The sequence below is a fragment of the Ctenopharyngodon idella genome, chromosome 3 (assembly GCF_019924925.1).
Source record: "Ctenopharyngodon idella isolate HZGC_01 chromosome 3, HZGC01, whole genome shotgun sequence".
Lineage (NCBI taxonomy): Eukaryota > Metazoa > Chordata > Actinopteri > Cypriniformes > Xenocyprididae > Ctenopharyngodon > Ctenopharyngodon idella.
The window spans coordinates 990264-1016964 of NC_067222.1; the positions used below are offsets into that span (position 1 = coordinate 990264).

The window sequence follows — 26701 nt, forward strand, 5'->3', positions numbered from 1 at the left end:
TTAAAAAAAAAAATAATAATAATAATAATATTAAATACAAATATTCTATAGGCTACTTATATTTTATACAAATGCTCAGGTTCTCTTTTATCTCCAACTGTGATCTTGGAAGGAATTAGAATTCTTCTGAAATGTTTTAAAAATGGATCAGAATTGGATCAGAATTTTTATTTGAACCACAGTTTCAACACAGATGTCTCCGGCTTTGTTTCTCTTTCGTTTTCTTCATGGACGTAGTTTGCTTGTCTTTGTTCCTATGTCCCCACCATCATTAGATGTCATGATTACTAAGTATGTTACTAATTAGGGCACACCTGTTTTATCTAGTTCCTTTGCCTGCGTATTTAAGCCCTTCAGTTTTTTTCTGTTCATTCTCATCGCTTCATAACATTAAGGATGAACCACTGTCACATGAACTGTTCAAATATGTTTTTAGTAGCTTTCTGGGCATCTAAAAGTATTAATTATCTTGCTGTCAATGGAGGCCTCACTGAGCCATCGGATTTTATCAAAAATATCTTAATTTGTGTTCTGAAGATGAACGAAGGTCTTACGGGTGTAAAACGACATGAGAGTGAGTAATTAATGACAGAATTTTCATTTTTGGGTGAACCCTTTGATTCATGATCACCTCAGTCCCCCTTAAAACTCGTATGAAACCGGCGACATGCTTCGGCTCCTCCTCGTATTTTACTCTGTGTGTTATTCAGCATGTTCTTCAGTCTGTAGCAGCGCTAGCATTAAAAGCAGAGGACAACGTGTGTGCATTTATTTATAGATTGTTATGATATCTGCATCTGTGTAGTTCTTTGTCATCAATGCTGTTTCTATAATATGATGCGGGTAAACCAAGTCGGTTTCCCTTCCACAGTAAAATCTAGGCTTAGCTATTTTTTATGAAATTCCTTTCATCTAAATGGCAAGAGACTTTTTGACTTTTCCTATTCTTGCTATACTTCATACTTCAGTGCAATAAAATTGCTAACATTTATTTTAAAATTCATTATCATTTTGTAATATATACAATAGCAAAACACAAAAAGAACTATAAAATAGAGTGAAAATGGCAAATGAGCTAATGAGTGATCCTCTGCAGCGATCAACGAGTTATATTGTTTCTGTTTTTCTCTTCTCCTTTTTCTGTTCTTGTTGTTTCTCTTTGCTTCAGTGATTCTGCTTGTTCTTATCAGGTATCATCGCTAATGCTCAATCATCACTCAATCACTGAATTATCTCATTAACTCCAACACTGATTCAGTGTTACTTTTAGGGTACGTTTACACGACAACAATATGCTTAAAACGGAGAAGTAAGTTTTCCTTTTAGTTTTCCGAGTACAGATGACACCATTGTCAAAACGATCCGAATCCATGAAAATGACTAAAAACGCTGTATTCTGCTGGCAGGCCATTAGATAGCGATGAAACCCTATAGACTGAACATATAATGCGCATGTGCATGATCGTTTTAACAGATTCACATTTTTGTTGTTTACATGGAGACCATTTTCAAAAACTTGCACTTTGAAACCTGTTATCAAAGGTTTGCATTTTCAGGCCACCAAAACGCTGCTATCGTGTAAATGAACGGCCAAAACGCATTAAAAATGTATCAGTTTTTAGTTGAAAATGATGTTGTGTAAACGGCCCCTTATTACCCTGTTATTCTTGGTGGACATAGGTAGATATTTATGGAGTATACGTGCGTTTGACATCTCTTCATAATTGAACGGATCATTTTGCATGTGAAGGCTCACATGATGAAAGAATGTTTTTGGATGTTGTCTGAGAATCAACTCATCAGTTCTGATCAGAAATCCATATGAATTTAGTTATTGTGCAAATCGTACAATTGTACTTACTCTTTGTTTTTGCTAAAACAAATGAATTTGCTTAATTTAATAAGAAATTCAAATCAGGGGCCATATGTATAAAGCCGCTCAGAGTAAAATTTTAGACTTAAGTATGTCAAAATTCTAAGAATGACGTAATTTTACTCTTATTCCTAAACTTAAGAATAAGTGTGATTCATAACGGCTCCTAAGTGTCAAGACTAGGTCTTAGCTCCAAAATTATTTAGGAGAGCTGGAGAGGTTACCACAGCAAACACTGACCAAAATTGATGTGCGAAGGATTTATATTTTATATATATATATATATATATATATATATATATATATATATATATATGAGACCCTACAATTTTGCTTAAACCATCAAAATATGAGGAAAATATTTTTATTTTTTATGCAGTTGACAAAAGTTTTGGCAAAAAAAAAATTAAATTACAGCTACAGGTTTCAGAAATACCAAAAAGCACATTGACATCAACATAATCAAGTTTTTAATATTTCTTTGGTCCTCTTGAGCCAATTAGGAATTGAGCTCTCTGGGTTGCTCTCAACATCTGTTGAAACATAAAAATGCGAGAAACGTTAATATGTTAATTGTGCTTCGTTACTGCTCTTCTGAATGGATACATTTGATTGCCTGTGATCACTATATCAAGGTTGATCTCTCTAGCTAACATTAGCTACTATCTAAAACCTTTTTTTAAAAAGGTGCGCAAAGTATAAGGGTACGATTACACCACAACAATGTACATATAGACGACAACATTATCAAAACCATCCGTTCACACGCATCTGTGGAAAAAACTAAAAACACTGTATTGTTCATGCCAGGCCAGTAGTTGGCGATGTCACTTTGTAAAGAATCACTACGCAGCTATACTGAACAAATAATACACACAATATCACTGTCTTTACAAATTTGAATTATTGTAGTTTACTTGGAGAAGATAACAGTATCATTTTCAAAAACGTTCAATTTGAAACCCATTTTCAAAAGTTAGCATTTTTAGGCCCCCAAAACACCACTGTCATGTAAATGAATGGATAAAAATCATAACTGTTCTTCTTCTATCACCTTAACATTCATATGTTGTTGGTATGCTAATCCAAGATCAGTATGGACTAATAAGAACAAAGTACAACCTCTTGTGTGTTTGTGAACTGTGTCTGTTTTAATCTAGAGCTCCAAAGAAATTAAAATAATTGCATAATATCAGGTGTCTGAAGATCAAGATCCCAGTCTGTCAAAGGTGATGTGTCTGAACAAAATAAGATTCTTGTCTGATGGGGACAGTGGATCTCTGGTGCTACCACTCCATCCTCTGGGTCAGCATCAGAATTTTGTTAATGGAAAAGTTGCTCCACTCCCTGGAAAATGAGAAAGGAGATGTATTATAATCTAACAATACAAAGTACTTTGAATTCCCACATAACAAATTATGCAGACTTAAAGGTGCCCTAGAATCAAAAATTGAATTTACCTCGGCATAGTTGAATAACAAGAGTTCAGTACATGGAAATGACATACAGTGAGTCTCAAACACCATTGTTTGCTCCTTCTTATGTAAATCTCATTTGTTTAAAAGACCTCCGAAGAACAGGCGAATCTCAACATAACAGACTGTTACGTACCAGTCGGGATCATTAATATGTATGATCCCAATATTTGCATATGCCAGCCCATGTTCAAGGCATTAGACAAGGGCAGGACGTCTGGATGTGCACAGCTGAATCATCAGACTAGGTAAGCAAGCAAAGACAATAGCGAAAAATGGCAGATGGAGCAATAATAACTGACATGATCCATGATATCATGATATTTTTAGTGATATTTGTAAATTGTCTTTCTAAATGTTTCGTTAGCATGTTGCTAATGTACTGTTAAATGTGGTTAAAGTTACCATCGTTTCTTACTGTATTCACGGAGACAAGACTGCCGTAATTTTCATTTTTGAAACACTTGCAGTCTGTATAATTCATAAACACAACTTCATTCTTTATAAATCTCTCCAACAGTGTGTAAAGTTAGCTTTAGCCACGGAGCACCATCAAACTCATTCAGAATCAAATGTAATCATCCAAATAAACACTGTACTTGCGCGATTAGACATGCTGCACGACGAACACTTTGTAAAGATCCATTTTGAGGGTTATATTAGATGTGTGAACTTTGTTTATGCTGTTTGAGGCAAGCGGGAGCTCCGGGGGCGGGGAGCACGAGAATTTAAAGGGGCCGCAGCCTGAATCGACGCATATTTAATGATGCCCCAAAATAGGCAGTTAAAAAAATGAATAAAAAAAAAATCTATCGGGTATTTTGAGCTGAAACTTCACAGACACATTCAGGGGACACCTGAGACTTATATTACATCTTTTGAAAACACGTTCTACGGCACCTTTAAAATATTTATTTCAAACAAATTATATATAATTTCAGTCATAATTACTTTAATGTATTAGGTTTTGCATTTGGACATACAGTACTGTGCAAAAGTCTTAGCTTTGTTGTTTTAGCAATGTTTTAATGACCATCCATGTTTATTTTTTGGTCTTTATTACAACACAAACAGAAAATACAGGAAATATGTACACAAAATGAAAAAAAAAAAAAAAATCAGAACAAAATGGCTTCTTTAAGCAAAAATCAGTATTTAGTGTGACCTCCTAGACTTCTTACAGTTTTTTCAAAGGAGAAACTTCTGATCAGATTTTGAAAGTTTTCTTGACCTTCCAGTCATTTTCCATTCCATTTAGGTTTAAGAGAGCCAGATTCTCGCTATTGCTCAAGTGTAAGAAGAGGTCACTAAACACTTGCCACTTTATTAATACAGTTTTTCAATACCGCTTACAAATTTAATGTATTTCCTGGTTATATTCTAATAAAGAGACTGAGAAATAATTATATGGTCACTATACCATTGCTAAAACAACATCTAATGGTGTCTTAAGACTTTTGCACAGTACTTTATATTTATTATTATTAAAGACTACTTTTTCCCCTTTAAATATGATCTAATCCAAGGCTGTAATTGCATGTACAGTACATAACAAGATCCTGTAATGATTGGGTTAAATCAAGACAACACTGCTGTATAATATGGGCTCTAAAATACCTCTCCACCTGAAAAAGCAAAAGTAAGTACTTCTATTGATTTTGTAAACGTAAAAAATACTGACTTGCCGCGAGTATCCAGATAACAACGATGATTGATGATAATGATGATTATATCATTCGTCTGTGCTAGTCCTAAGAAGTCATCTCACCATAGTAGCAGCAGATACATACAGATAAAATAATAAAAACTCCTATCTTTATATCACTAAAATGAATTAAGAAGCCGCTTACAGACACTCACCTCCACACATGTAATTGTAAACACAACATTGACGTCTTCACTTCCAGGACAAGAAGAAGCCGTCAATCAAAAACTCAGTAGCCAATGAGAACACACCACTGCTGGCCCCGCCCCCGTGAGAGATTTGTGCCAGAAAGACGAACGAAAACTCTGGGATCGTAAACGAAAACTTCAGAAGCATAAATGAAAACTCTGGAAACACATTTGTAAATACAGATCAGTGAAAGAAAGAGGAGAAACAGTTATCAAAACATGCAGTGTATTAAAAACAAAGTCAAATATTTTGTCAGCGATTTATTTTTTTAAGTTTCAAAGGCATTTTATTTATAGTTTCAATTTATATTTTTATTCGTTTTTTTTGAAAAGTTACGTTCATTTTTATTGGAACAAACGTAATTCCATAACAGATGACGTATGTAAGGCATCTCTTCAGTGTGAATTCTCATGTCTTTCCACATTGAGAGCAGGTAAAAGGCCTTTTTCAAGTATGAATTAACATGTGATTCTTCAGGCTTCCTTTATGTCTGAAAGATTTTCCACACTGAGAGCAGGTAAAAGGCTTTTCTGAAGTGTGAATTAACAAATGATACTTAAGGTGTGCTTTCTGTGTAAAACTCTTTCCACACTGAGAGCAGGTGAAAGGCTTTTTTCCAGTATGAATTAACAAGTGATTGTCAAGGTGTCCTTTCTGTGTAAAACTCTTTCCACAGTGAGAGCAGATGAAAAGCTTATTTCCAGCATGAATTAACATGTGATTCTTAAGGCTTTGTTTACGTGTGAAAGTGTTTCCACAGTGAGAGCAGGTGAAAGGCTTATTTCCAGCATGAATTAACATGTGATTCTTAAGGCTTTCTTTACGTGTGAAAGTGTTTCCACACTGAGAGCAGCTGAAAGGCTTTTCTAAAGTGTGAATTAGTACATGTTTATTAAGGTGTCCTTTTTGTGTAAAAGTCTTTCCACACTGGGAGCAGGTATAAGGCTTTTTTCCTGTGTGAATTATCATGTGACTCTTAAGGCTTCTTTTTTGTTTAAAAGTCTTTCCACACTGAGAGCAGGTGAAAGGTCTTGTGACTTCTGTTATTTGAATGCTGCTTTGTGAGCAACTGTTTTCAGTTTTGGAGCAACTCAATGGTTTTTCTTCAGCGGTGACATCATGTGCTTTCTGAAGCTGATATTTCTCCTTCACTTCACTCAGATCTTCTCTTTCCTCTTTCACTTTCACCAGGCCTAAAAAGAAAACATTAAAATGATGAAAATCAATTGGAGAATAAAAGGAAATTAGGGTTTGTTTGGACAACAATGTACTAAAAACGGAAAGTTTTTCCTTTTCCTTACTGAAAAGTTTCAAGTACAGATGACAACATTGTCAAAACGATCCCAGTTCAAACAGACCCGCAAACGAAAAAAAACCCCCACTATTATTCATGCCAGGCCAGTAGTTGGCGATGTCAACTTTGTAATGACACAGGGCTCCAGACTGCGACTAAATGCTCGCATTTTGTGACCATTTTTCCTGCCGGTGCGATCTAAATTTGCTAGCACTCGCGCAACCACCATAACGTTACCCAATATCAAATGGCAAACATAAATAAAGCGGAACGAAACTGCACTACTCATTTGTGCTTCACGGACCGTTTATCGGTTTGGACCAGTGTCAGTGCAGCTGCACGAGCCGCGGGCTACTCACAAGCCGATCTCGATCACGCGACACTGTTACAACACAGCGCTGTGAGATCCAGTAAAGAAAGCATTTGAATTCACCACAGAATTAATAACATTGCTGTGAGATGAGAAGCATTCAAATTTGGTGCAGTTCTCCATTATTAACCGTAGATATAAGATCAAACAGCCCTGATGTGTAAAACCAGGAGAAACATTGTGTCATGAATGAACAAGTTATAAAGGGCTTTCAGTCCACAAATTGACAACATTTGCCATGGATTTAACCATGGAAATTTGGCAGGAATAATAAAATGCTTTACACAGTAGTAAAGTACTTTACACATCTTTTTCCAGCACTTCAAAGCTCTAATATTATCATATTTAAATGTTATTTTTAACGTGATTACCAAAACATTATTTGTTCATCCATCATAAATTACCCCCATTTATAAAAGTAATAGTTTCAACATGTAGGAAAACTCACACTTATTTAAAGATAAAAAAAAGATGTTAAATTACCATTGTAACCAGTAGGTGGCTGCATTTCCACTCCCTAATATATTTTTTCAATCGTTTTGCTTTTGAATTCTTTAATATTATGAAATGCATAAAATGAATATCATTTAGACATTATGAATGATAATGCTGCACTCACATGTTAATCTGGAGCCTTGCAAAATTAAAATAAAACTGCACATTGTGATTTCTGTAAGTTATTTATTACCAAGGCATTTGTCAGTAATACAGTCAAAATGGGGGGAAATGTGAATAACTGCAGTGCAGGTCGACTTAAGGTGTGCCCCTAAATTTTCTCCTTGTGCTCCTAAAATTTTCAGTAAGGGGCTACAGTGCTCCTAGTAAAAGTTAGTCTGGAGCCCTGTGATATCGCTATTGTCACAAATTTGCGTTGTTGTAGCCACAATTCTGCTCATGCTTCATTTCAAATCCGAGGATGTTATCTCTAAAATTTTGAAGTTTATTAAACATTACATCACACCATGTCATGCGTGTTTTTAGAGAAGGCTGATAAGATGCTAATAAAATATTGTATTACCCTGTAAACGCATTTGCAGTCTATTGTCTAAATAAATAAATACACAAGGTAACGATCAAATAAGTCTTATGTAAATAAATAAGTAAGTAAATAAGTCTTTTTCTTCTTTACCTGGTGGTGGCAGTATAATGTCAGAATGTGATGTCACAATTATTTAGATAATGCATGGGTGGAGAGTATAAATGTTTGTGCTGATCTGCCCAACAGAACTTCCTCTGGTGGAACATAGTTCTCCAGAGAAGTCATTTGCTCCAACCTGTTTTCTTTCTATTGTTTATTATTTATCAACATGTCATACCCCCATTGGATTATTATTTTCTTCTTCTTATTTAAGGCGGGGTAAGCCATTTTTCAAAAGCGCGGTTGGACATTGTTGATATTTGAAATCAACCCAAACAAACCCACCCCTCTCTTCAATGCTCCGCCTCAAACTCACCCTCCAATCCTAATCACCCTGCTCCGAGTCGGTCTCGAACCCCGGCCCAATCGCTGCTGGCAGGTGAGTGCACTAACAATGACGCTAAACGCTGCATTTTCTAGCGGTCGTCAGTGTGCAGTGGTTTACCTGCACAACTCTCACTAACGCTGTTACACACGCAATGCTAGTGGATGTCTGTTTATCACAGCTGACGCGCAACAAAATAATGATTAACGAAAAATAAAGCGCAGATGGTGAACGAACGACAAGGAAGCACAAAAAAATGAATGTACAGTCCACAAGAGTAAATTCAAACAAGACTTTGTTGTTAGTCGCCAACAGCACAGCAGCTCCAGACAATCAATGACACTCAAACCCAGTTTTACTCACGTGAAGCGGAATCAAAGCAGCCTCCGCATCTGTTTTCAGGCCTTCCTGCTTAGCTCTCTCCAGCGCTGGAAAGCTTTTCTAATATTAACGCTGGTCCTAAAGCGCTTGCCCAGTCATAAACCTTCATTCCAGTGATATTCTTTTGAGCTCTTTTGTATAAATTCACACGTTATGACTGTAAAATTTGCATGTTATTTGCGTGTTCTGTGACCAGTAGCCTATCACATTATTTGTTGTGTTGACGTAATTAAATGAGATGCTGCGTGCTGCAGGGTTATTATAGTTAACTAAAACCATTCATTGGTTGAAATAAATGTTAATACTGAAATAAAAATTTATACAAACTGTAAGTAATAGGAAATCTGTTTATAATAAGCTGTTTGGGGGGTGGGGTTAGACTAGTCGATTGCAAAATTTCCGTTTAAACGGTTATGAAATTAGTCGTTGCGCACATCCCTAATATCAAATAACTCAACTGAATTAAAAATCATTGTAATAAATTTTCAACTGAAACAAAGACAATAATAGATAATTATGTTTCCAATCAAATCAACATCAAATGCAGCAGTAGATGTGATGCACAAGATATGACAATAAATGCTCTGCTAGAATCGCTGCTTGGCCATGTATTGTTTGTTTGTTTGTTCATCCGGCATTTGTTTTCGGTTCAGATTTTAGTTAGGATTTTTTTTTTTTTTTTTTTTCCCACGAAAACCCACTTCATATTGCCTACATTTAATGCCACTTTCCTCTATAACTGAATGTGACAGTTACAGGTCACTACATTATCTTAAAATGCATTAAATCCATTGAATATAATGTTATAATATTATGATTAATATGTGAAATTCACAATAGTGGTATATTTAGTCTAAAGATTTTACTTAGGGAATGATGATCTGACCCTGATCTGATCCCTGATCTTCTGTCTTAAATCAGAAGGTTTTTTTTTTTTTTATAAATATATATTTCAACACAAGTACAAGTTTTTTGTTTGTTTGTTTAGATACATTGTTCAGTGGGGTTTGACCAGTATGCAGTTGACTAGGTTATTTATGTACAAATCATCCAAGCCCCCCAATCTGAGTAATTTCTCATACATTTGATTCAAATTATTAAATATTAAACTGTAAAGACATTTAAGATTAATATGATTGTCGAAAGAATTCCAGGTGCTCTCAGCCAATAAGATTCAGGCATTTTCATCGGTCAGTCGTCTATTCTGACTGGTTAATAACTTTTGACAAAGTTCCAGAAGCAAAAAGAAGTTCAAGAACACGGACAGATTCACGAGTGCACAGGACACAGTTTGAACGCACACGCAATATCTGAGTGAAAGGAGAATTATTTCATGAGAGAGAACTGCATACAGTGGAGAGCGCGCGTCCAGTTTTATGTGCGAGCAAAGGAAATCCACGAGGTCTCGCGCTACAATAATGCTCTCTCGACATTTGTAAATATCGCCACGATTCCAAAAAAGCAACGAGGGAAAAAAATAAAATTTAAATCGTATGTTCAGTTGTATTTTTAAGACTTTTGAAACGTGGATTTAAGACATTTTAATGTTAATTAATGCATTGTTTTTACATTAAAGAATTTAAGACTTAATGTAGCACAACAGTCATTAAAGATGAATGGATAATAGACAACCTCCTTGTTCCTCGTGTTTTATTCTCCAGGGTTCTGGTTCACTCATGTCCTCCTCACTCTCCTCTTTAACAAACACCATCTTCACAGCAGCAGATCTCAGTTCAGTTGATACTCCTCCAGATATTCCTGCTTGCTTCAAAACTTAGTCACGTCTATGAGGATGATTTATTGACCTGATTCAAAATGTATCTTTTTATACTAAAAGTACACTTCTAACAGTTTATATTAAGTCAGTACCACAACACAACACCAGAGATCATGCTGAAAACTAATCTTCTTCCTCTGAGGTTTAATGGTGGTTGGCAAACACACGCATGTGTCTTACCGCCACCCACTGGACTGGAGTGTGAAGCGTCGATAGGCGGGAAAATAATTTGGGATGGGGTGGGGTGGGGTGGGGTGGGGGAACCGTTTCTTTAAAAAAAAAAAAAAAGATACAAATATCAATACAAATATTCTACACTACTTATATTTTATACAAATGCTCAGGTTCTCTTTTATCTCCAACTGTGATCTTGGAAGGAATTAGAATTCTTCTGAAATGTTTTAAAAATGGATCAGAATTGGATCAGAATTTTTATTTGAACCACAGTTTCAACACAGATGTCTCGGCTTTGTTTCTCTTTCATTTTCTTCATGGACGTAGTTTGCTTGTCTTTGTTCTTATGTTCCGCCATCATTAGAGGTCATGATTTCTAAGTGTGTTACTAATTAGAGCACACCTGTTTTATCTAGTTCCTTTGCCTGCGTATTTAAGCCCTTCAGTTTTTTTCTGTTCATTGTCTGATGTTGGTTATGTAGATATTCTTATGTTGATTCTTCTGTTATTTTATTAAAGTTGCTTGACTATTTGAAGTATGACTAGTCTCATCTTCACCTTTATGGACTAACCCGTGACATCAAGAGTGATGGAGGTCCATCAAGTGTTTTTGCACTGGGGCTCAATGCTACATTATGATTGAGGGCAATACATCTGCATTGTACCATGGTATAGTCATGATAATCTCAGCAACATTCAAAGTACCAGCAACCAGTAGGGGCATCACTCCATTTCAGGAGGACATTAGTTATCTCTTGCCATGAGTCACAACTCATGTAAACATCTTTGTATTCTTTCATGCTAGAGTTGTACAAATGATGGTACTTTCTAACCTCTTTGCACAATCTCTCGTCAATGTAGACCTCCATTGTCGCTGTAGCTTGCATGCGTTCTGGTATGTTCTGTTTATGCAGGTTTTCTTTGACTACCTTGTGAATCGACGCCCCCAGGGCACGGTCGCCACCTTGTGGATAAACTAAATTACTCCCCAAAAAATTAAATGCACATATGCGACCTGTGCGTACAAGTACATGCGGTTATAAAAAATCCGGCGGTGTACATACAGAACACACATACTCTTCTGATGACAATTCACGTCAGACGCACAGTACGCTAACCCTTGCGTATGTGTAAAAAGTAAAGTATACTTTGGGCTTAAAGGGTTAGTTCACCCAAAAATGAAATTTGTCATTAATTACTCACCTTCATGTCGTTTCACACCCGTAAGACCTTTGTTCATCTTCAGAACACGAATTAAGATATTTTTGATAAAATCCGATGGCTCAGTGACGGCTCCTCCTTGTATTTTACTCTGTGTGTTATTCAGCACATTCTTCAGTCCGTAGCAGCACCAGCATTAAAAGCAGAGGACAACGTGTGTGCATTTATTTATAGATTGTTATGATATCTGCTATTTTTTTTTTTAAATGAAATTCCTTTCATCTAAATGGCAAGAGACTTTTTGATTTTTCCTAGTCTTGCTATACTTCATACTTCAGTGCAATAAAATTGCTAACATTTATTTCATTATCAATTCATTATCATTTTGTAATAAATACAAAAGCAAAACACAAAAAGAACTATAAAATGGAGTGAAAATGGCAAATGAGCTAATCAAGTCACCTTTATTTATATAGCACTTTTTACAATGCAGATTGTGTCAAAGCAGCTTTACAGTGATAACTGGTATATAATTTTTATATAATAATTTCGAACAGTGCTTTATGATTCAGGCAGCTATCATAAGTCCGATGGGATCGCAACAGTCAAAGTATTTATTCCAGTTCCATCCAGTTGAGGATCGTATTCATCACGCTGGTATGGACGGTTTGTTGAGGAACTGTGCCACTGGCTGTCGTGTCGATGAGGCCTTCACAGTGGATGATCTAGTTGACTCAGTCTCTGCTGACACTTCAGGGCTGCGTTGTGGTCGTGTCAAGGCGCGGATCCGGCTGACTACAGTAAACCTCGGGATAAACAGAGAGACTAATATTAGCGCAGATGCCATTCTTTTTCTGATGTAATGAGAACATCTGGTGTTATAGGAAGCGTTCACGGTTCCAGCTGACCTAATGTATGCAGCCTAACAATCCTTTAACAGATTTGAAAACATAAATTGATAATGTGTTATGTGTATGTCAGGTTAAAGAGATGCGTTTTTAGTCTAGATTTAAACTGACAGAGTGTGTCTGCTTCCCGAACAATGCTAGGAAGATTGTTCCAGAGTTTAGGTGCCCAATAGGAGAAGGATCTACGGTTGATTTTGATATTCTAGGTATTATCAACTGGCCTGAATTCTGAGATCGCAATAGACGTGAAGGACTATAATGCATTAAGAGCTCGTTCAGGTACTGGGGAGCTAAACCATTTAGTGCTTTCTAAGTAATTAGCAAGATTTTAAAATCTATACGATGTTTAACAGGAAGCCAATGCAGAGCAATCTGCAATCGAGCAGGAGCAATCCCAACTAATGAGTGATCCTCTGCAGCCATCAATGAGTTATATTGTTTCTGTTTTTCTCTTCTCCTTTTTCTTTTCTTGTTGTTTCTCTTTGCTTCAGTGATTCTGCTTGTTCTTATCAGGTATCATCACTAATGGTCCATCATCACTCAATCACTGAATTATCTCATTAAATCCAACACTGATTCAGTGTTACTTTTAGGGTACGTTTACACGACAATGATATGCTTAAAACGGAGAAGTTTTCCTTTTAGTTTTCCGCATACAGATGACACCATTGTCAAAATGATCTCCATTCATACGAATCTGTTAAAATGACTAAAAATGCTGTATTCTGCTGGCAGGCCATTAGATGGCAATGAAACCCTATAGGCTGAACATATAATGTGCATGTGCATGACGTCATCGTTTTGACAGATTCGCATTTTTGTTGTTTACATGGAGACCATTTTCAAAAACTTGCACTTTGAAACCTGTTATCAAAGGTTTGCATTTTCAGGCCACCAAAACGCTGTTATCGTGTAAATGAACGGCCAAAACACATTAAAAATCTATCAGTTTTTAGTTGAAAATGGTGTTGTGTAAACGGCCCCTTATTACCCTGTTATTCTTGGTGGACATAGGTAGATATTTATGGAGTACACGTGCGTTTGACATATCTTCATAATTGAACGGATCATTTTGCATGTGAAGGCTCACATGATGCAAGAATGTTTTTGGATGTTGTCTGAGAATCAACTCATCAGTTCTGATCAGAAATCCATATACATTTAGTTATTGTGCAAATTGTACAATTGTACTTACTCTTTGTTTTTGCCAAAACACATGAATTTGCTTAGTTTAATAAGAAATTCAAATCAGGGGCCATATGTATAAAGCCGCTCAGAGTGAAATTTTAGTCTTAAGTATGTCAAAATTCTAAGAATGATGTCATTTTACTCTTAATCGTAAACTTAAGAATAAGTGTGATTCATAACGGTTCCTAAGTGTCAAGACTAGGTCTTAGCTCCAAAATTATTTAGGAGAGCTGGAGAGGTTACCACAGCAAACACGGTGACCAAAATTGATGTGCAAAGGTCTTACATACAGTATCTCACAGAAGTGAGTACACCCCTCACATTTTTGTAAATATTTTATTATGTCTTTTCATGTGACAACACTGAAGAAATGACACTTTGCTACAATGTAAAGTAGTGAATGTACAGCTTGTATAACAGTGTAAATTTGCTGTCCCCTCAAAATAACTCAACACACAGCCATTAATGTCTAAACCGCTGGCCACAAAAGTGAGTACATCCCTAAGTAAAAATGTCCAAATTGGGCATAAATTAGCCATTTTCTCCCCGGTGTCACGTGACTCGTTAGTGTTACAAGGTCTCAGGCGTGAATGGGGAGCAGGTGTGTTAAATTTGGTGTCATCGCTCTCACGCTCTCATACTGGTCACTGGAAGTTCAACATGGCACCTCATGGCAAAGGACTCTCTGAGGATTCTCTCTTCTCTCTCTTCTAAAGATGATGCGCAAAAAAGCCCGCAAACAGTTTGCTGAAGACAAGCAGACTAAGGACATGGATTACTGGAACCATGTCCTGTGGTCTGATGAGACCAAGATAAACTTATTTGGTTCAGATGGTGTCAAGCGTGTGTGGCGGCAACCAGGTGAGGAGTACAAAGACAAGTGTGTCTTGCTTACAGTCAAGCATGGTGGTGGGAGTGTCATGGTCTAGGGCTGCATAAGTGCTGCCAGCACTGGGGAGCTACAGTTCATTGAGGGAACCATGAATGCCATCATGGTTCCCATACTGAAGCAGAGCATGATCCCCTCCCTTCAGAGACTGAGCTGCAGGGCAGTATTCCAACATGATAACGACCCCAAACACACCTCCAAGACGACCATTGCCTTGCTAAAGAATGTCTCCAGACCTAAACCCTATTGAGCATCTGTGGGGCATCCTCAAATGGAAGGTGGAGGAGCGCAAGGTCTCTAACATCCACCAGCTCCGTGATGTCGTCATGGAGGAGTGGAAGAGGACTCCAGTGGCAACCTGGGAAGCTCTGGTGAACTCCATGCCCAAGAGGGTTAAGGCAGTGCTGAAAAATAATGGTGGCCACACAAAATATTGACACTTTGGGCCCAATTTGGACATTTACACTTAGGGGTGTACTCACTTTTATGGCCAGCGGTTTAGACATTAATGGCTGTGTGTTACACTGTTATACAAGCTGTACACTCACTACTTTACATTGTAGCAAAGTGTCATTTCTTCAGTGTTGTCACATGAAAAGATATAATAAAATATTTACAAAAATGTGAGGGGTGTACTCACTTCTGTGAGATACTGTATATATGACCCTATAACTTTGCTTAAACCATCAAACTATGAGGAAAATATTTTTATTTTTTATGCAAAGTTATTTATCTGACAAAATTTTGGGCAAAAAAAAAAAAAAAAAAAAGCCAAATTACAGCTACAGGTTTCAGAAATACCAAAAAGCACATTGACATCAACATAATCAAGTTTTATAATATTTCATTGGTCCTCTTGAGCCAATTAGGAATTGAGCTCTCTGGGTTGTTCTCAACATCTGTTGAAACATAAAAATGCGAGAAACGTTAATATGTTAATTGTGCTTCGTTACTGCTCTTCTGAATGGATACATTTGATTGCCTGTGATCACTATATCAAGGTTGATCTCTCTAGCTAACATTAGCTACTAGCTAAAACCTTTTTTTCAAAGGTGCGCTAAGTATAAGGGTACGATTACACCACAACAACGTACATATAGATGACAACATTATCAAAACCATCTGTTCACACACATCTGTGAAAAAAACTAAAAACACTGTATTGTTCATGCCAGGCCAGTAGTTGGCGATGTCACTTTGTAAAGAATCACTATGCAGCTATACTGAACAAATAATACACACAATATCACTGTCTTCACAAATTTGCATTATTGTAGTTTACATGGAGAAGATAACAGTATCATTTTCAAAAATGTTCAATTTGAAACCCATTTTTAAAAGTTCGCATTTTTAGGCTCCCAAAACACCACTGTCATGTAAATGAATGGATAAAATCATAACTGTTCTTCTTCCAGTGATATTCCTGTGATCTTTTCTCTTTTGTAATGTCTCTCAGCCATCTCTTTTTCTAGTTTTTTCCCCTTTCTCACTCTCTCTCCTCCCCCATTATGAGTGGACACACCCCCAATTGCTGTTGCCAATTGCTGATTGGCTACAAGTATTGTGCTGCTCGATCCGATCCACTTTTAACAGCGTTTCTCAGAAATTGCTTACCGTACCTTTAAATTGCCTTTCTGCAGAGTGAGGATAGTGCAGATGAGATCTGAGATTTGTGATCCATTTAAAACTTCTCACAGAGATGACATGTTTAAGGCATCTCTTCAGTGTGAATTCTCATATCTTTCCACATTGAGAGTGATTCTTAAGGCTTACTTTATGTCTGAAAGATTTTCCACATTGAGAGCAGGTAAAAGGCTTTTCTGAAGTATGAATTAACAAATGATACTTAAGGTGTGCTTTCTGTGTAAAACTCTTTCCACACTGAGGGCAGGTGAAAGGCTTTTCTGAAGTATGAATTAACAAATGATACTTAAGGTGTGTTTTCTGTGTAAAGCTCTTTCCACACTGTGAGCAGCAGAAAGGCTTTTTTCCAGCATGAATTAACAAGTGATTGTTAAGGTTGTCTTTACGTGTGAAAGTATTTCCACATTGTGAGCAGCGGAAAGGCTTTTTTCCAGTATGAATTAACAAGTGATTGTTAAGGTGTGCTTTCTGTGTAAAACTCTTTCCACAGTGAGAGCAGATGAAAGGCTTTATTCCGGTATGTATTAACATGTGCTTTTTAAGGTTTTCTTTACGTGTAAAACTCTTTCCACAGTGAGTGCAGGTAAAAGGCTTATTTCCAGCATGAATTAACATGTGATTCTTAAGGCTTTCTTTACGTGTGAAAGTGTTTCCACACTGAGGGCAGGTGAAAGGCTTTTCTAAAGTGTGAATTAACAAATGATCCTTAAGGTGTGATTTCTGTGTAAAACTCTTTCCACACTGGGAGCAGGTATAAGGCTTTTTTCCTGTGTGAATTATCATGTGACTCTTAAGGCTTCTTTTATGTTTAAAAGTCTTTCCACACTGAGAGCAGGTAAAAGGTCTTGTGACTTCTGTTATTTGAATGCTGCTTTGTGAGCAACTGTTTTCAGTTTTGGAGCAACTCAATGGTTTTTCTTCAGCGGTGACATCATGTGCTTTCTGAAGCTGATATTTCTCCTTCACTTCATTCAGATCTTCTCTTTCCTCTTTCACTTTCACCAGGCCTAAAAAGAAAACATTAAAATGACGAAAATAAATTGGGACATTTGGAAAATAAAAGGAAATTAGGGTGTGTTTACACGACAATGTACTAAAAACGGAAAGTTTTTCCTTTTCCTTACTGAAAAGTTTCAAGTAACATTGTCAAAACGATCCCAGTTCAAACAGATCCGCAAAAACGGGGGGGAAAAAAACACTATTATTCATGCCAGGCCAGTAGTTGGCGATGTCAACTGTAAAGAATCTCTACGCACCTGAACACTTACACATGCGCATGACACAGGGCTCCAGACTGCGACTAAATGCTTGCATTTTGTGACCATTTTTCCTGCCGGTGCGATCTAAATTTGCTAGCACTCGCACGGCCACCATAACATTGTCCAATATTAAATGGAAAACATAATTGCACTACTAATTTGTGCTTCACGGACCGTTTATCGGTTTGGACCGGTGTCAGTGCAGCTGCGAGAGCTACTCACAAGCCGATCTTGATCACGCAACACTGTTACTACACAGCGCTTTCATTCCACAAATTGACAACATTTGCCATGGATTTAATGTAATGTAACTGTAACCATGGAAATTTGGCAAGAACAGTAAAATGCTTTACAATGTAAATTGATTAGCGCACATTTGTCAACCTATTGCTTATGAACTAATGCTGATAAATTATGACAAAGTTTACTTTATATTATTGATATTGTAATGAGTTGTAAACGGTTGTAACAACGAAAATGTATCTTCCTCATCCGAACTTGAATGAGCAGCAAAAGTAAAGCACATACATTTCAAAATAAGAGTCCTGCTGTATTTCTGCCTGTTCATTAATCAGTCAAGTAGTATGTTTATCCAATTCCCCCGTTTGTTATTTGGTTACACAAACCAAACTTAATATATTTATATCCATATATTTATATTTATTTTCATTTGATTCAAAGTAAACTGTTGTAGCTTCAGGAAGGAAAGACTAAGAACATTATTTGACACATTATTCAATATAAAGATTTAGTAGCATCAGGGTTATTATAGTTAACTAAAACCATTAAAAAAAAATTTCATTGCTTGAAATAATTGTTAATACTGAAATAAAAAAATATGCAAACTATAAGTAATAGGAAATTATTTATGATTAGTCTGTTGCAAAATTTCCGTTTAAACGGTTATGAAATTAGTCGTTGCGCACATCCCTAATATCAAATAACTCAACTGAATTTAAAATCATTGCAATACATTTTCAACTGAAACAAAGACGATAATAGATAATTATGTTTCCAATCAAATCAACATCAAATGCAGCAGTAGATGTGATGCACAAGATATCACAATAAATGCTCTGCTAGAATCGCTGCTTGGACATGTATTGTTTGTTTGTTTGTTTGTTTGTTTGTTCATCCGGCATTTGTTTTCGGTTCCGATTTTAGTTAGGATTTTTTTTTTTTTTCCCTTCACGAAAACCCACTTCATATTACCTACATTTAATGCTAATTTCGTCTATAACAGTGAATGTGACAGTTACAGGTCACTACATTATCTTAAAATGCATTAAATCCATTGAATATAATGTTATAATATTATGACTAGTATGTGAAATTCACAATAGTGGTATATTCAGTCTAAAGATTTTAAGTACTTAGGGAATGATGATCTGACCCTGATCTAAATAGTTCTGTCTTAAATCAGAAGTGTTTTTTTATAAATATATATTTCAGCACAAGTACACAAGTGTAAACAAAACCAAATGCTTTTTTGTTTGTTTGTTTGGATAAATTGTTCAGTGGGGTTTGACCAGTATGCAGTTAGACTAGGTTATTTATGTACAAATCATCCAAGCGCCCCAATCTGAGTATTTTTTTTATACATTTGATTCAAATGATTAAATATTAAACTGTAAAGATATTAAAGATTAATATGATTGTCGAAAGAATTCCAGCCAATAAGATTCAGTGAGGCATTTTCATCGGTTAGTCGTCTATTCTGACTGGTTAATAAAAAAAGTTTAATCCAGAAGCAAAAAGAATTAATATCTAGTTCAAGAACACGGAGAGATTCACGAGTGCACAGGACACAGTTTGAGCGCACACACAATATCTGAGTGAAAGGAGAATTATTTCATAAGAGAGAACTGCATACAATAAAGAGCGCGCGTCCAGTTTTGTGGGCGAGCAAAGGAAATCCGCGAGCTCTCGCGCTACAATAATGCGCTCTAAACAACGAGGGAAAATAAAATATAAATCGTATCGTTGCCTGTTTAATTGTATTTTTAAGACATGGATTTAACACATTTTAATGTTAATTAACGCCTTGTTTTTACATTAAATAATTTAAAACTTAATGTAGCACAACAATTAAAGATGAATGAAGAATAGACACCAACCTCCTTGTTCCTCGTGTTTTATTCTCCAGGGTTCTGGTTCACTCATGTCCTCCTCACTCTCCTCTTTAATCAACACCATCTTCACAGCAGCAGATCTCAGTTCAGTTGATACTCCTCCAGATATTCCTGCTCGCTTCAAACTTACTCACGTCTATGAAGATGGGAATATTACAGGTATTTATTGACCTGATTCAACATGTGTCTTTCTATATAATAAAAGTACACTTCTAACAGTTTGTATTAAGCCAGTAGTATAACAACACAACACCAGAGATCATGCTGAAAACTAATCTTCTTCCACTGAGGTTTAATGGTGGTTGGCAAACACACGCGTTACCGCCACCCACTGGACTGGAGTGTGAAGCGTCGAGAGGAAGGAAGATGGGTTGGGTTGGGTTGGGATAGGATGGGATGGGGGAACCGTTTCTTCAATGGAGGCCTCACTGAGCCATCGGATTTTATCAAAAATATCTTAATTTGTGTTCTAAAGATGAACAAAGGTCTTACGGGTGTAGAACGACATGAGGGTGAGTAATAAATGACATTATTTTCATTTTTGGGTGAACTAACCCTTTAATTCATGATCGCCTCAGTCCCCTTTAAAACTCGTATGAAACAGGCGGCAGGCTTCGGCTCCTCCTCGTATTTTACTCTGTGTGTTATTCAGCATGTTCTTCAGTCTGTAGCAGTGCTAGCATTAAAAGCAGAGGGCAACGTGTGTGCATTTATTGATAGATTGTTATGATATCTGCATCTGTGTCATAAATGCTGAAAAAATTCAAGATGGTTTCCCTTCCACAGTAAAATCTAGGCTTAGCTATTTTTTTATGAAATTCCTAAATGGCAAGAGACTTTGTGACTTGCTATACTTAATACTTAAGTGCAATAAAATTGCTAACATTTATTTTAATATTCATTATTTTGTAATAAATACAAAAGCAAAACACACAAAAAGAACTATAAAATTGAGTGAAAATGGCAAATGAGCTAATGAGTGATCCTCTGCAGCGATCAACGAGTTATATTGTTTCTGCTTTTTTCGTCTTCTTTTTCTGTTCTTATTGATTCTCTCAATGATTCTGCTTATCATCATCAGGTATCATCACTAATGCTCAATCATCACTCAATTAATCACTGAATTATCTCATTAAATCCAACACTGATTCAGTACTACTTTTATCACCCTGTAGTGTGCTCACTGATCTGTATTCATTTTATACACTAATCTGGGCAAACCCATGTGGAAGCTGAGGTCAAAACAGACTGGGCCCCAGTTCGATAGCCCAGGTGAAACCCATTTGGGCCCCACATGTCTGTGCTGGCTGGGAGATTTCAATGGTAGGTAAAAGTTTACTCAGAAAAGTCAATGCTATAGTATACGGAGAAAAAATATGCACACTTCTATGTATACAGTACATTTATTTGTGTAGCAATGTGTTACATGTAAACTGAAAATTCACACTTGCATGTCTATTTTTACACATTTCTTTCATGAAATAGAGAAAAGAAAATTCTGGAAAAATGGAAGTTCTGTAAAAAACTAAAGTGTACTTCCTCACAGTACATTACACTACAAGTTCCCATATTCTCGGTGGACATTGGTAGATATTTATGGAGTATATGTGTGTTTGACATATCTTCATAATTGAATGGATCATTTTGCATGTGAAGACTCACATGATGAAAGAATGTTTGGATGTTGTCCGAGAATCAACTCATCAGTTCTGATCAGAAATCCATATGCATTTAGTTATTTTGTAAATTCTACTTACTCTTTGTATACATGTGCCAAAACACATGAATTTGCTTAAAGGATTAGTCCACTTTGAAATGAAAATTACCCCAAGCTTTACTCACCCTCAAGTCATCCTAGGTGTATATGAATTTCTTCTTTCTGATGAACACAACTGGAGAAATATTAATAAATATCCTGAAGCATCCAAGCTTTATAATGGCAGTGAGCAAGGATTAACAAGCATGAGCTGAAGAAAGTGTCTCCATCTACATCCATCCATCATAAACATACTCCACACATCTCTGGGGGGGGGTTAATAAAGGCCTTCTGAAGCGAAGTGATGTGTTTGTGTAAAAGAAAAATCCATATTTAACAAGTTATGAAGTAAAATATTGAGCTTCCGCCAGACTGCCTTCCATATTCAAGTTACAAAGAAATGTTAAATATGGATATTCTTTACACAAATGCATTGTTTCGGTTCAGAAGGCCTTTATTAACCCCCCAGAGCCATATGGAATATGTTTATGATGGATGGATGTGGATGGAGGCACTTTCTTCAGCTCATACTCATGACCCTTGTTCACTGCCATTATAAAGCTCGGATGCATCAGGATATTTATTAAAATATCTCTGATTGTGTTTATCAGAAAGAAGAAAGTCATATACACCTAGGATGGCTTGAGGATGAGTAAAGCTTGGGGTAATTTTCATTTCAAAGTGAACTAATCCTAGGGCTGGACGATTATGACCTATAAACAAAACCTTGATTAATTGTTCATTTTACCTCGATTATGATTACTGAACGATTATTTTGTTTCTGGGTTGTTGTTTTTTTTGTTTTGTTTTTTGCCCTCATCTCTCTATTAATTGTGAAGCTGTGTGTTGTAAATAGTTACATCAAAAGTAGAAAAATATATGCTATAATATCTTTTGAGTTTATAAGCTACTTTAGTGATAAATCACAGGACAGCGCTGACAACTAGTTTCTGCATTCCTCTGTGTGCACGATCTTCATGTTTTGTGCAGCTACTGTTTGTATGAGTGTTCGTGCCACAATGCAGCTGCGCGAGCACGTTAGCTCGAAATAATATACATCCAGTCATCTAAAATCGCTTGAATGTCCAAACTGCCAAACCTTAAAATACATACAACTGACAAAGTTTAGTGAAGGCACAAGGCTCACCGCTCATGCACTGTCTCTGTGTGTTGACTCTGCATTCACCTGCATGTTGACTGGACGGGGCGGAGTCACGTGGCTACACACGCGGTAGTAAAGGTGCGTTCACGTCACCTCGTAATTCCTGTAGCTAGCTAGTAAAAAGTGGTCACGTCCTCATAGAGCTCGTAATTACATTATTAGTTTATCATTAATTAGTTTTCTGAAAGCTCCCACATGTACCACGTGGACGCTATACCACCTGACCACTGTAGATTCATTAAACGTTTATAGTGGTGCCATAGAAACGCTTAATTTCCAGTCCAAATGTTGTGAACAGCTCCGAATATAACGTCACGTGTTATCATCTTAACATTTCGGTAAGTACGAGGTGGCGTGAACGCAGCATATAATTTTTAAGTGGGAAGTATTAACAGGATTAAAAAACCATAATAACCAACATGGGAAAATTACATCGGTTACAGGTTCTGAATTTTGGTTTCGATTACTTTTCGATTAATTGTCCAGCTCTAACTAATCCTTTAAATTAATGAGAAATTCAAATCTGGTGTGAACAGGAAACTAATTGTTGAGACCTGCACTTATAGTTTTGAGGAAAAAAAAAAATATTCGCAAAATTCACATGATATCACCGTTTTCACAAATTTGCATCATTGTAGTTTACATGGAGAAGATAACAGTATCATTTTCAAAAACTTGCACTTTGAAACCTGTTTTCAAAAGTTTGCATTTTTAGGCCCCCAAAACACCACTGTTGTGTAAATGAACGGATAAAATCATAACTGTTCTTTTTCCAGTGATATTATCTGTGACCATTTCTTTTTTATAATGTCTCTCAGAAATCTCTTTTTCTACAGTTTTTCCCCTCTTTCTCACTCTCTCCTTCCCCATTTTGAGTGGACACGCCCCCTACTGCTGATTGGCTACGAGTGTTGTGCTGCTCGGTCCAATCCTCTTTCAACAGCGTTTCTCAGAAATTGCTTACAGCACCTTTAAATTGCCTTACTGCAGAGTGAGAATAGTGCAGATGAGATCTGAGACTCGTGATCCATTTAAAACTGACATGTGTGTAAGGCATCTCTTCAGTGTGAATTCTCATGTCGTTACACATTAAGAGCAGGTGAAATGCTCTTCCTTTATGTGTGAAAGAGTTTCCACACTGAGAGCAGGTAAAAGGCCTTTTTCAAGTATGAATCAACATGTGCTTCTTCAGGCTTCTTTTACATGTGAAAGTGTTTCCACATTGAGAGCAGGTAAAAGGCTTTTCTGAAGTGTGAATTAACAAATGATATGTAACAATGTGATTCTTAAGGCTTCCTTTATGTCTGAAAGTGTTTCCACACTGAGAGCAGGTGAAAGGCTTTTCAGAAGTATGAATTAACAAATGATACTTAAGGTGTGCTTTCTGTGTAAAACTCTTTCCACACTGAGAGCAGGTGAAAGGCTTTTTTCCAGCATGTATTAACATGTGATTCTTAAGGTTTTCTTTACGTGTGAAACTCTTTCCACACTGTGAGCAGGTGAAAGGCCTTTTTCCAATATGAATTAACATGTGATTCTTCAGGCTTCCTTTACGTGTGAAGGTTTTTCCACACTGAGGGCACTTGAAAGGCTTTTCTGAAGTATGAGTTACCAAGTGATCATTAAGGTGTCCTTTCTTTGTAAACGTCCTTCCACACTGGGAGCAGGTAAAAGGCTTTTTTCCAGTATGAATTAACATGTGAGTCCTAAGGCTTCCTTTATGTTTAAAAATCTTTTCACACTGAGAGCAGGTGAATAGCCTTTTGACTTCTGTTATTTGAATGCTGCTTTGTGAGCAACGGTTTTCAGTTTTGAAGCAACTCAATGGTTTTTCTTCAGATGTGACATCATGAGCTTTCGGATGCTGATATTTCTCCTCCACTTCACTCAGATCTTCTCTTTCCTCTTTCACTTTCATCAGGCCTAAAATAAAAATATTAAAATGATAAAAATCAATTGGAACAATTGGAAAATAAAAGGAAATTACGGTACGTTTACACAACAATGTACTAAAAATGGAAACTTTTTTAAAAAAAGTTTCAAGTACAGACGACAACATTATAAAAACAATCCCCATTCAAACAGATCTGCGAAAATGAATAAAAACACTGTATTATTCATGCCAGGCCAGTAGTTGGCGATGTCACTTTGTAAAGAATCACTTAATACACATGCGCATGACCAGGGGTTAAATAGGTTGGGGCTGTCGGCACATAGGCTTACCAGGCTCGACATGCGCCTGTCCGGGTCTGCAGGACAAGTGGATTTTTTGAAGTGAAAGAGAATTTTACTTGCCGGACCAGATAAGTAGCTTGAATAAAATGTCAATAACAACCAAAGCACGAAAATGATTCATTTAGCTTAAGTGGCGATTGATAGTGGATAGCAATAGGCCCTATATGTAATGTACTGGTGGTGATAGCCTATTGCGCTGTTGAGGCTCATGCAACCTCTTGAGGAGAATTCAAAACAAATGAGCTCTGAGTTACTCAGTTATCATAAGAAACTCAGTTATCATGTGGCAATAAAAATTCAATACGTGGGGTTTTTATAGCCTATTTACGACATAATAAAGTTAAGTATCACACAACCAAAAGTGCCGATTTCCTGAATATCACCTCGATTGAAATTGTGACACTAATTTCATCTATTAGGAAATAGGTTGTAGAAGCTTTCCTGCCAAATCAGCATGGCGGTTGCTGTCAGCTTTAGGCATGGATGAGAGGAGCAAAAAGCACGCGACTCATAGGATGGGACAGGAGGCTGAACGAGCTTCATGCTGGATATGGAGTAAGAGAGAGGAAGAAAGCTGGAAGCCAGGAGCAGATGGGCAGTGATTTTGGCCACCACTGCCAACCCACCAATTGGAGAGTGTTGTGGTTAAGGGTCAAAACACTCAAGGAAGGTTGGGTACCACCTGATGACATCTGAGAGACCAAGCGGGACAGTCAATCCGGTAACGGCTAGGACAGGAAATACGACTACGAGAAAGCTGAAGCAAACAACATTGACTGGAGAGGATCTCACAGTAAGATGCCACTGTGGCAAAGTTTGTAAAAACATCAAAGGGCTCAAGATACACTAGAGCAAGTCTAGGTGCGGAACATCAGCAACGCAAGTGCAGCACACGGGTCTAGTATCTGGTGAGACAAAGGAGAACTTCAGCCAGGAAGCACACCACAGAGCTGAAAATCTTTTTGCACTGGTATCGCCCCAGCACCAGCGACTTAAGCGAGCTCCTCTCCAGTTTCTCCAATCCATTTGGTGAGGAAGGAAAGGATTAAATGGCCAAAAGCATCAGACAACATCGCATGGGCACAGTTCGATGATGACCTAGATGGCATCTTGGATGCCACTCTAACAGGCCCAGTCCACAGGAAAATCAACTCACTCACAACCATCGTATACAACCTTGCCAAAGAAAGATTTGGGCCAGTCAAGCAGAATGAGCACCCCCAACCACCTCGGCAACCAAATAGGAGAGAAAGGGAGATGCATTGCCTGAGGAAGGAAATAAAAGCTCTCAACAAACTGTTTAAAACCAGCTCACCCACTGAAAAGGAAGGTATAAAAGATCTAACAAGCAAGCTGCGGGAACAGCTATGCAAGCTTCAAAGAACAGAATACCTTCGGCAGCAGAGGAAGATGAAAGAGAAGAGGCGAGCACAGTTTGTAAAAGACCAGTATGGTTTCACAAGGACTCTTTTTTGGTCAGGTCAAGACTGGCAGATTAACCAGCTCGAGGGTGGAAGTAGAGGAGTTCCTTCAAGAAGCTCACAATGACCCCAGTAGGGGTCAAGGTCTGGGAGCCAACCAGAACATTTGTAGACCTGTCAATCCATCAGTCATGCTGAATGTGAAGGAACCGACTTGGCAGGAAATCCAAGACATCATCCAAAGA

At 37.1% G+C, this 26701-nt stretch overlaps 3 protein-coding genes across 11 annotated transcripts in view; all 3 read right to left on the reverse strand.

Annotated features, from left to right (window-relative positions):
* The window catches only part of LOC127509463 (gastrula zinc finger protein XlCGF8.2DB-like), a 50981-nt gene extending 30783 nt beyond the window's left edge, over positions 1-20198 (reverse strand). Inside the window, exons 1-2 of one of the 5 annotated variants that reach the window (XM_051888234.1) lie at positions 10620-10705; positions 10383-10496 (exon numbers count right to left, since the gene is read on the reverse strand). In XM_051888234.1, the coding sequence (XP_051744194.1) occupies positions 10383-10461 (79 nt within the window). In that variant the 5' untranslated portion in view covers positions 10462-10496; positions 10620-10705. Of the gene's footprint in view, positions 1-10382; positions 10497-10619; positions 10706-19867 lie in introns of those variants that run through there. The other 4 variants (XM_051888227.1, XM_051888225.1, XM_051888230.1 and 1 more) reach the window with 4 other exon arrangements.
* LOC127509469 (gastrula zinc finger protein XlCGF8.2DB-like) overlaps positions 1-26701 on the reverse strand; it is a 50627-nt gene that overhangs the window by 9363 nt on the left and 14563 nt on the right. Inside the window, exon 2 of one of the 5 annotated variants that reach the window (XM_051888254.1) lies at positions 6425-6435. The exons of 1 other annotated variant lie outside the window; for it this stretch is intronic. In XM_051888254.1, coding sequence (XP_051744214.1) covers positions 6425-6435 — 11 coding nt within the window. Of the gene's footprint in view, positions 1-6424; positions 6436-10555; positions 10637-17487; positions 17499-24505; positions 24724-26701 lie in introns of those variants that run through there. 3 more of the 5 variants (XM_051888255.1, XM_051888251.1, XR_007929232.1) reach the window with 3 other exon arrangements.
* The window catches only part of LOC127509468 (gastrula zinc finger protein XlCGF8.2DB-like), a 71945-nt gene that overhangs the window by 5878 nt on the left and 39366 nt on the right, over positions 1-26701 (reverse strand). The gene's annotated exons all lie outside the window — the stretch shown is intronic.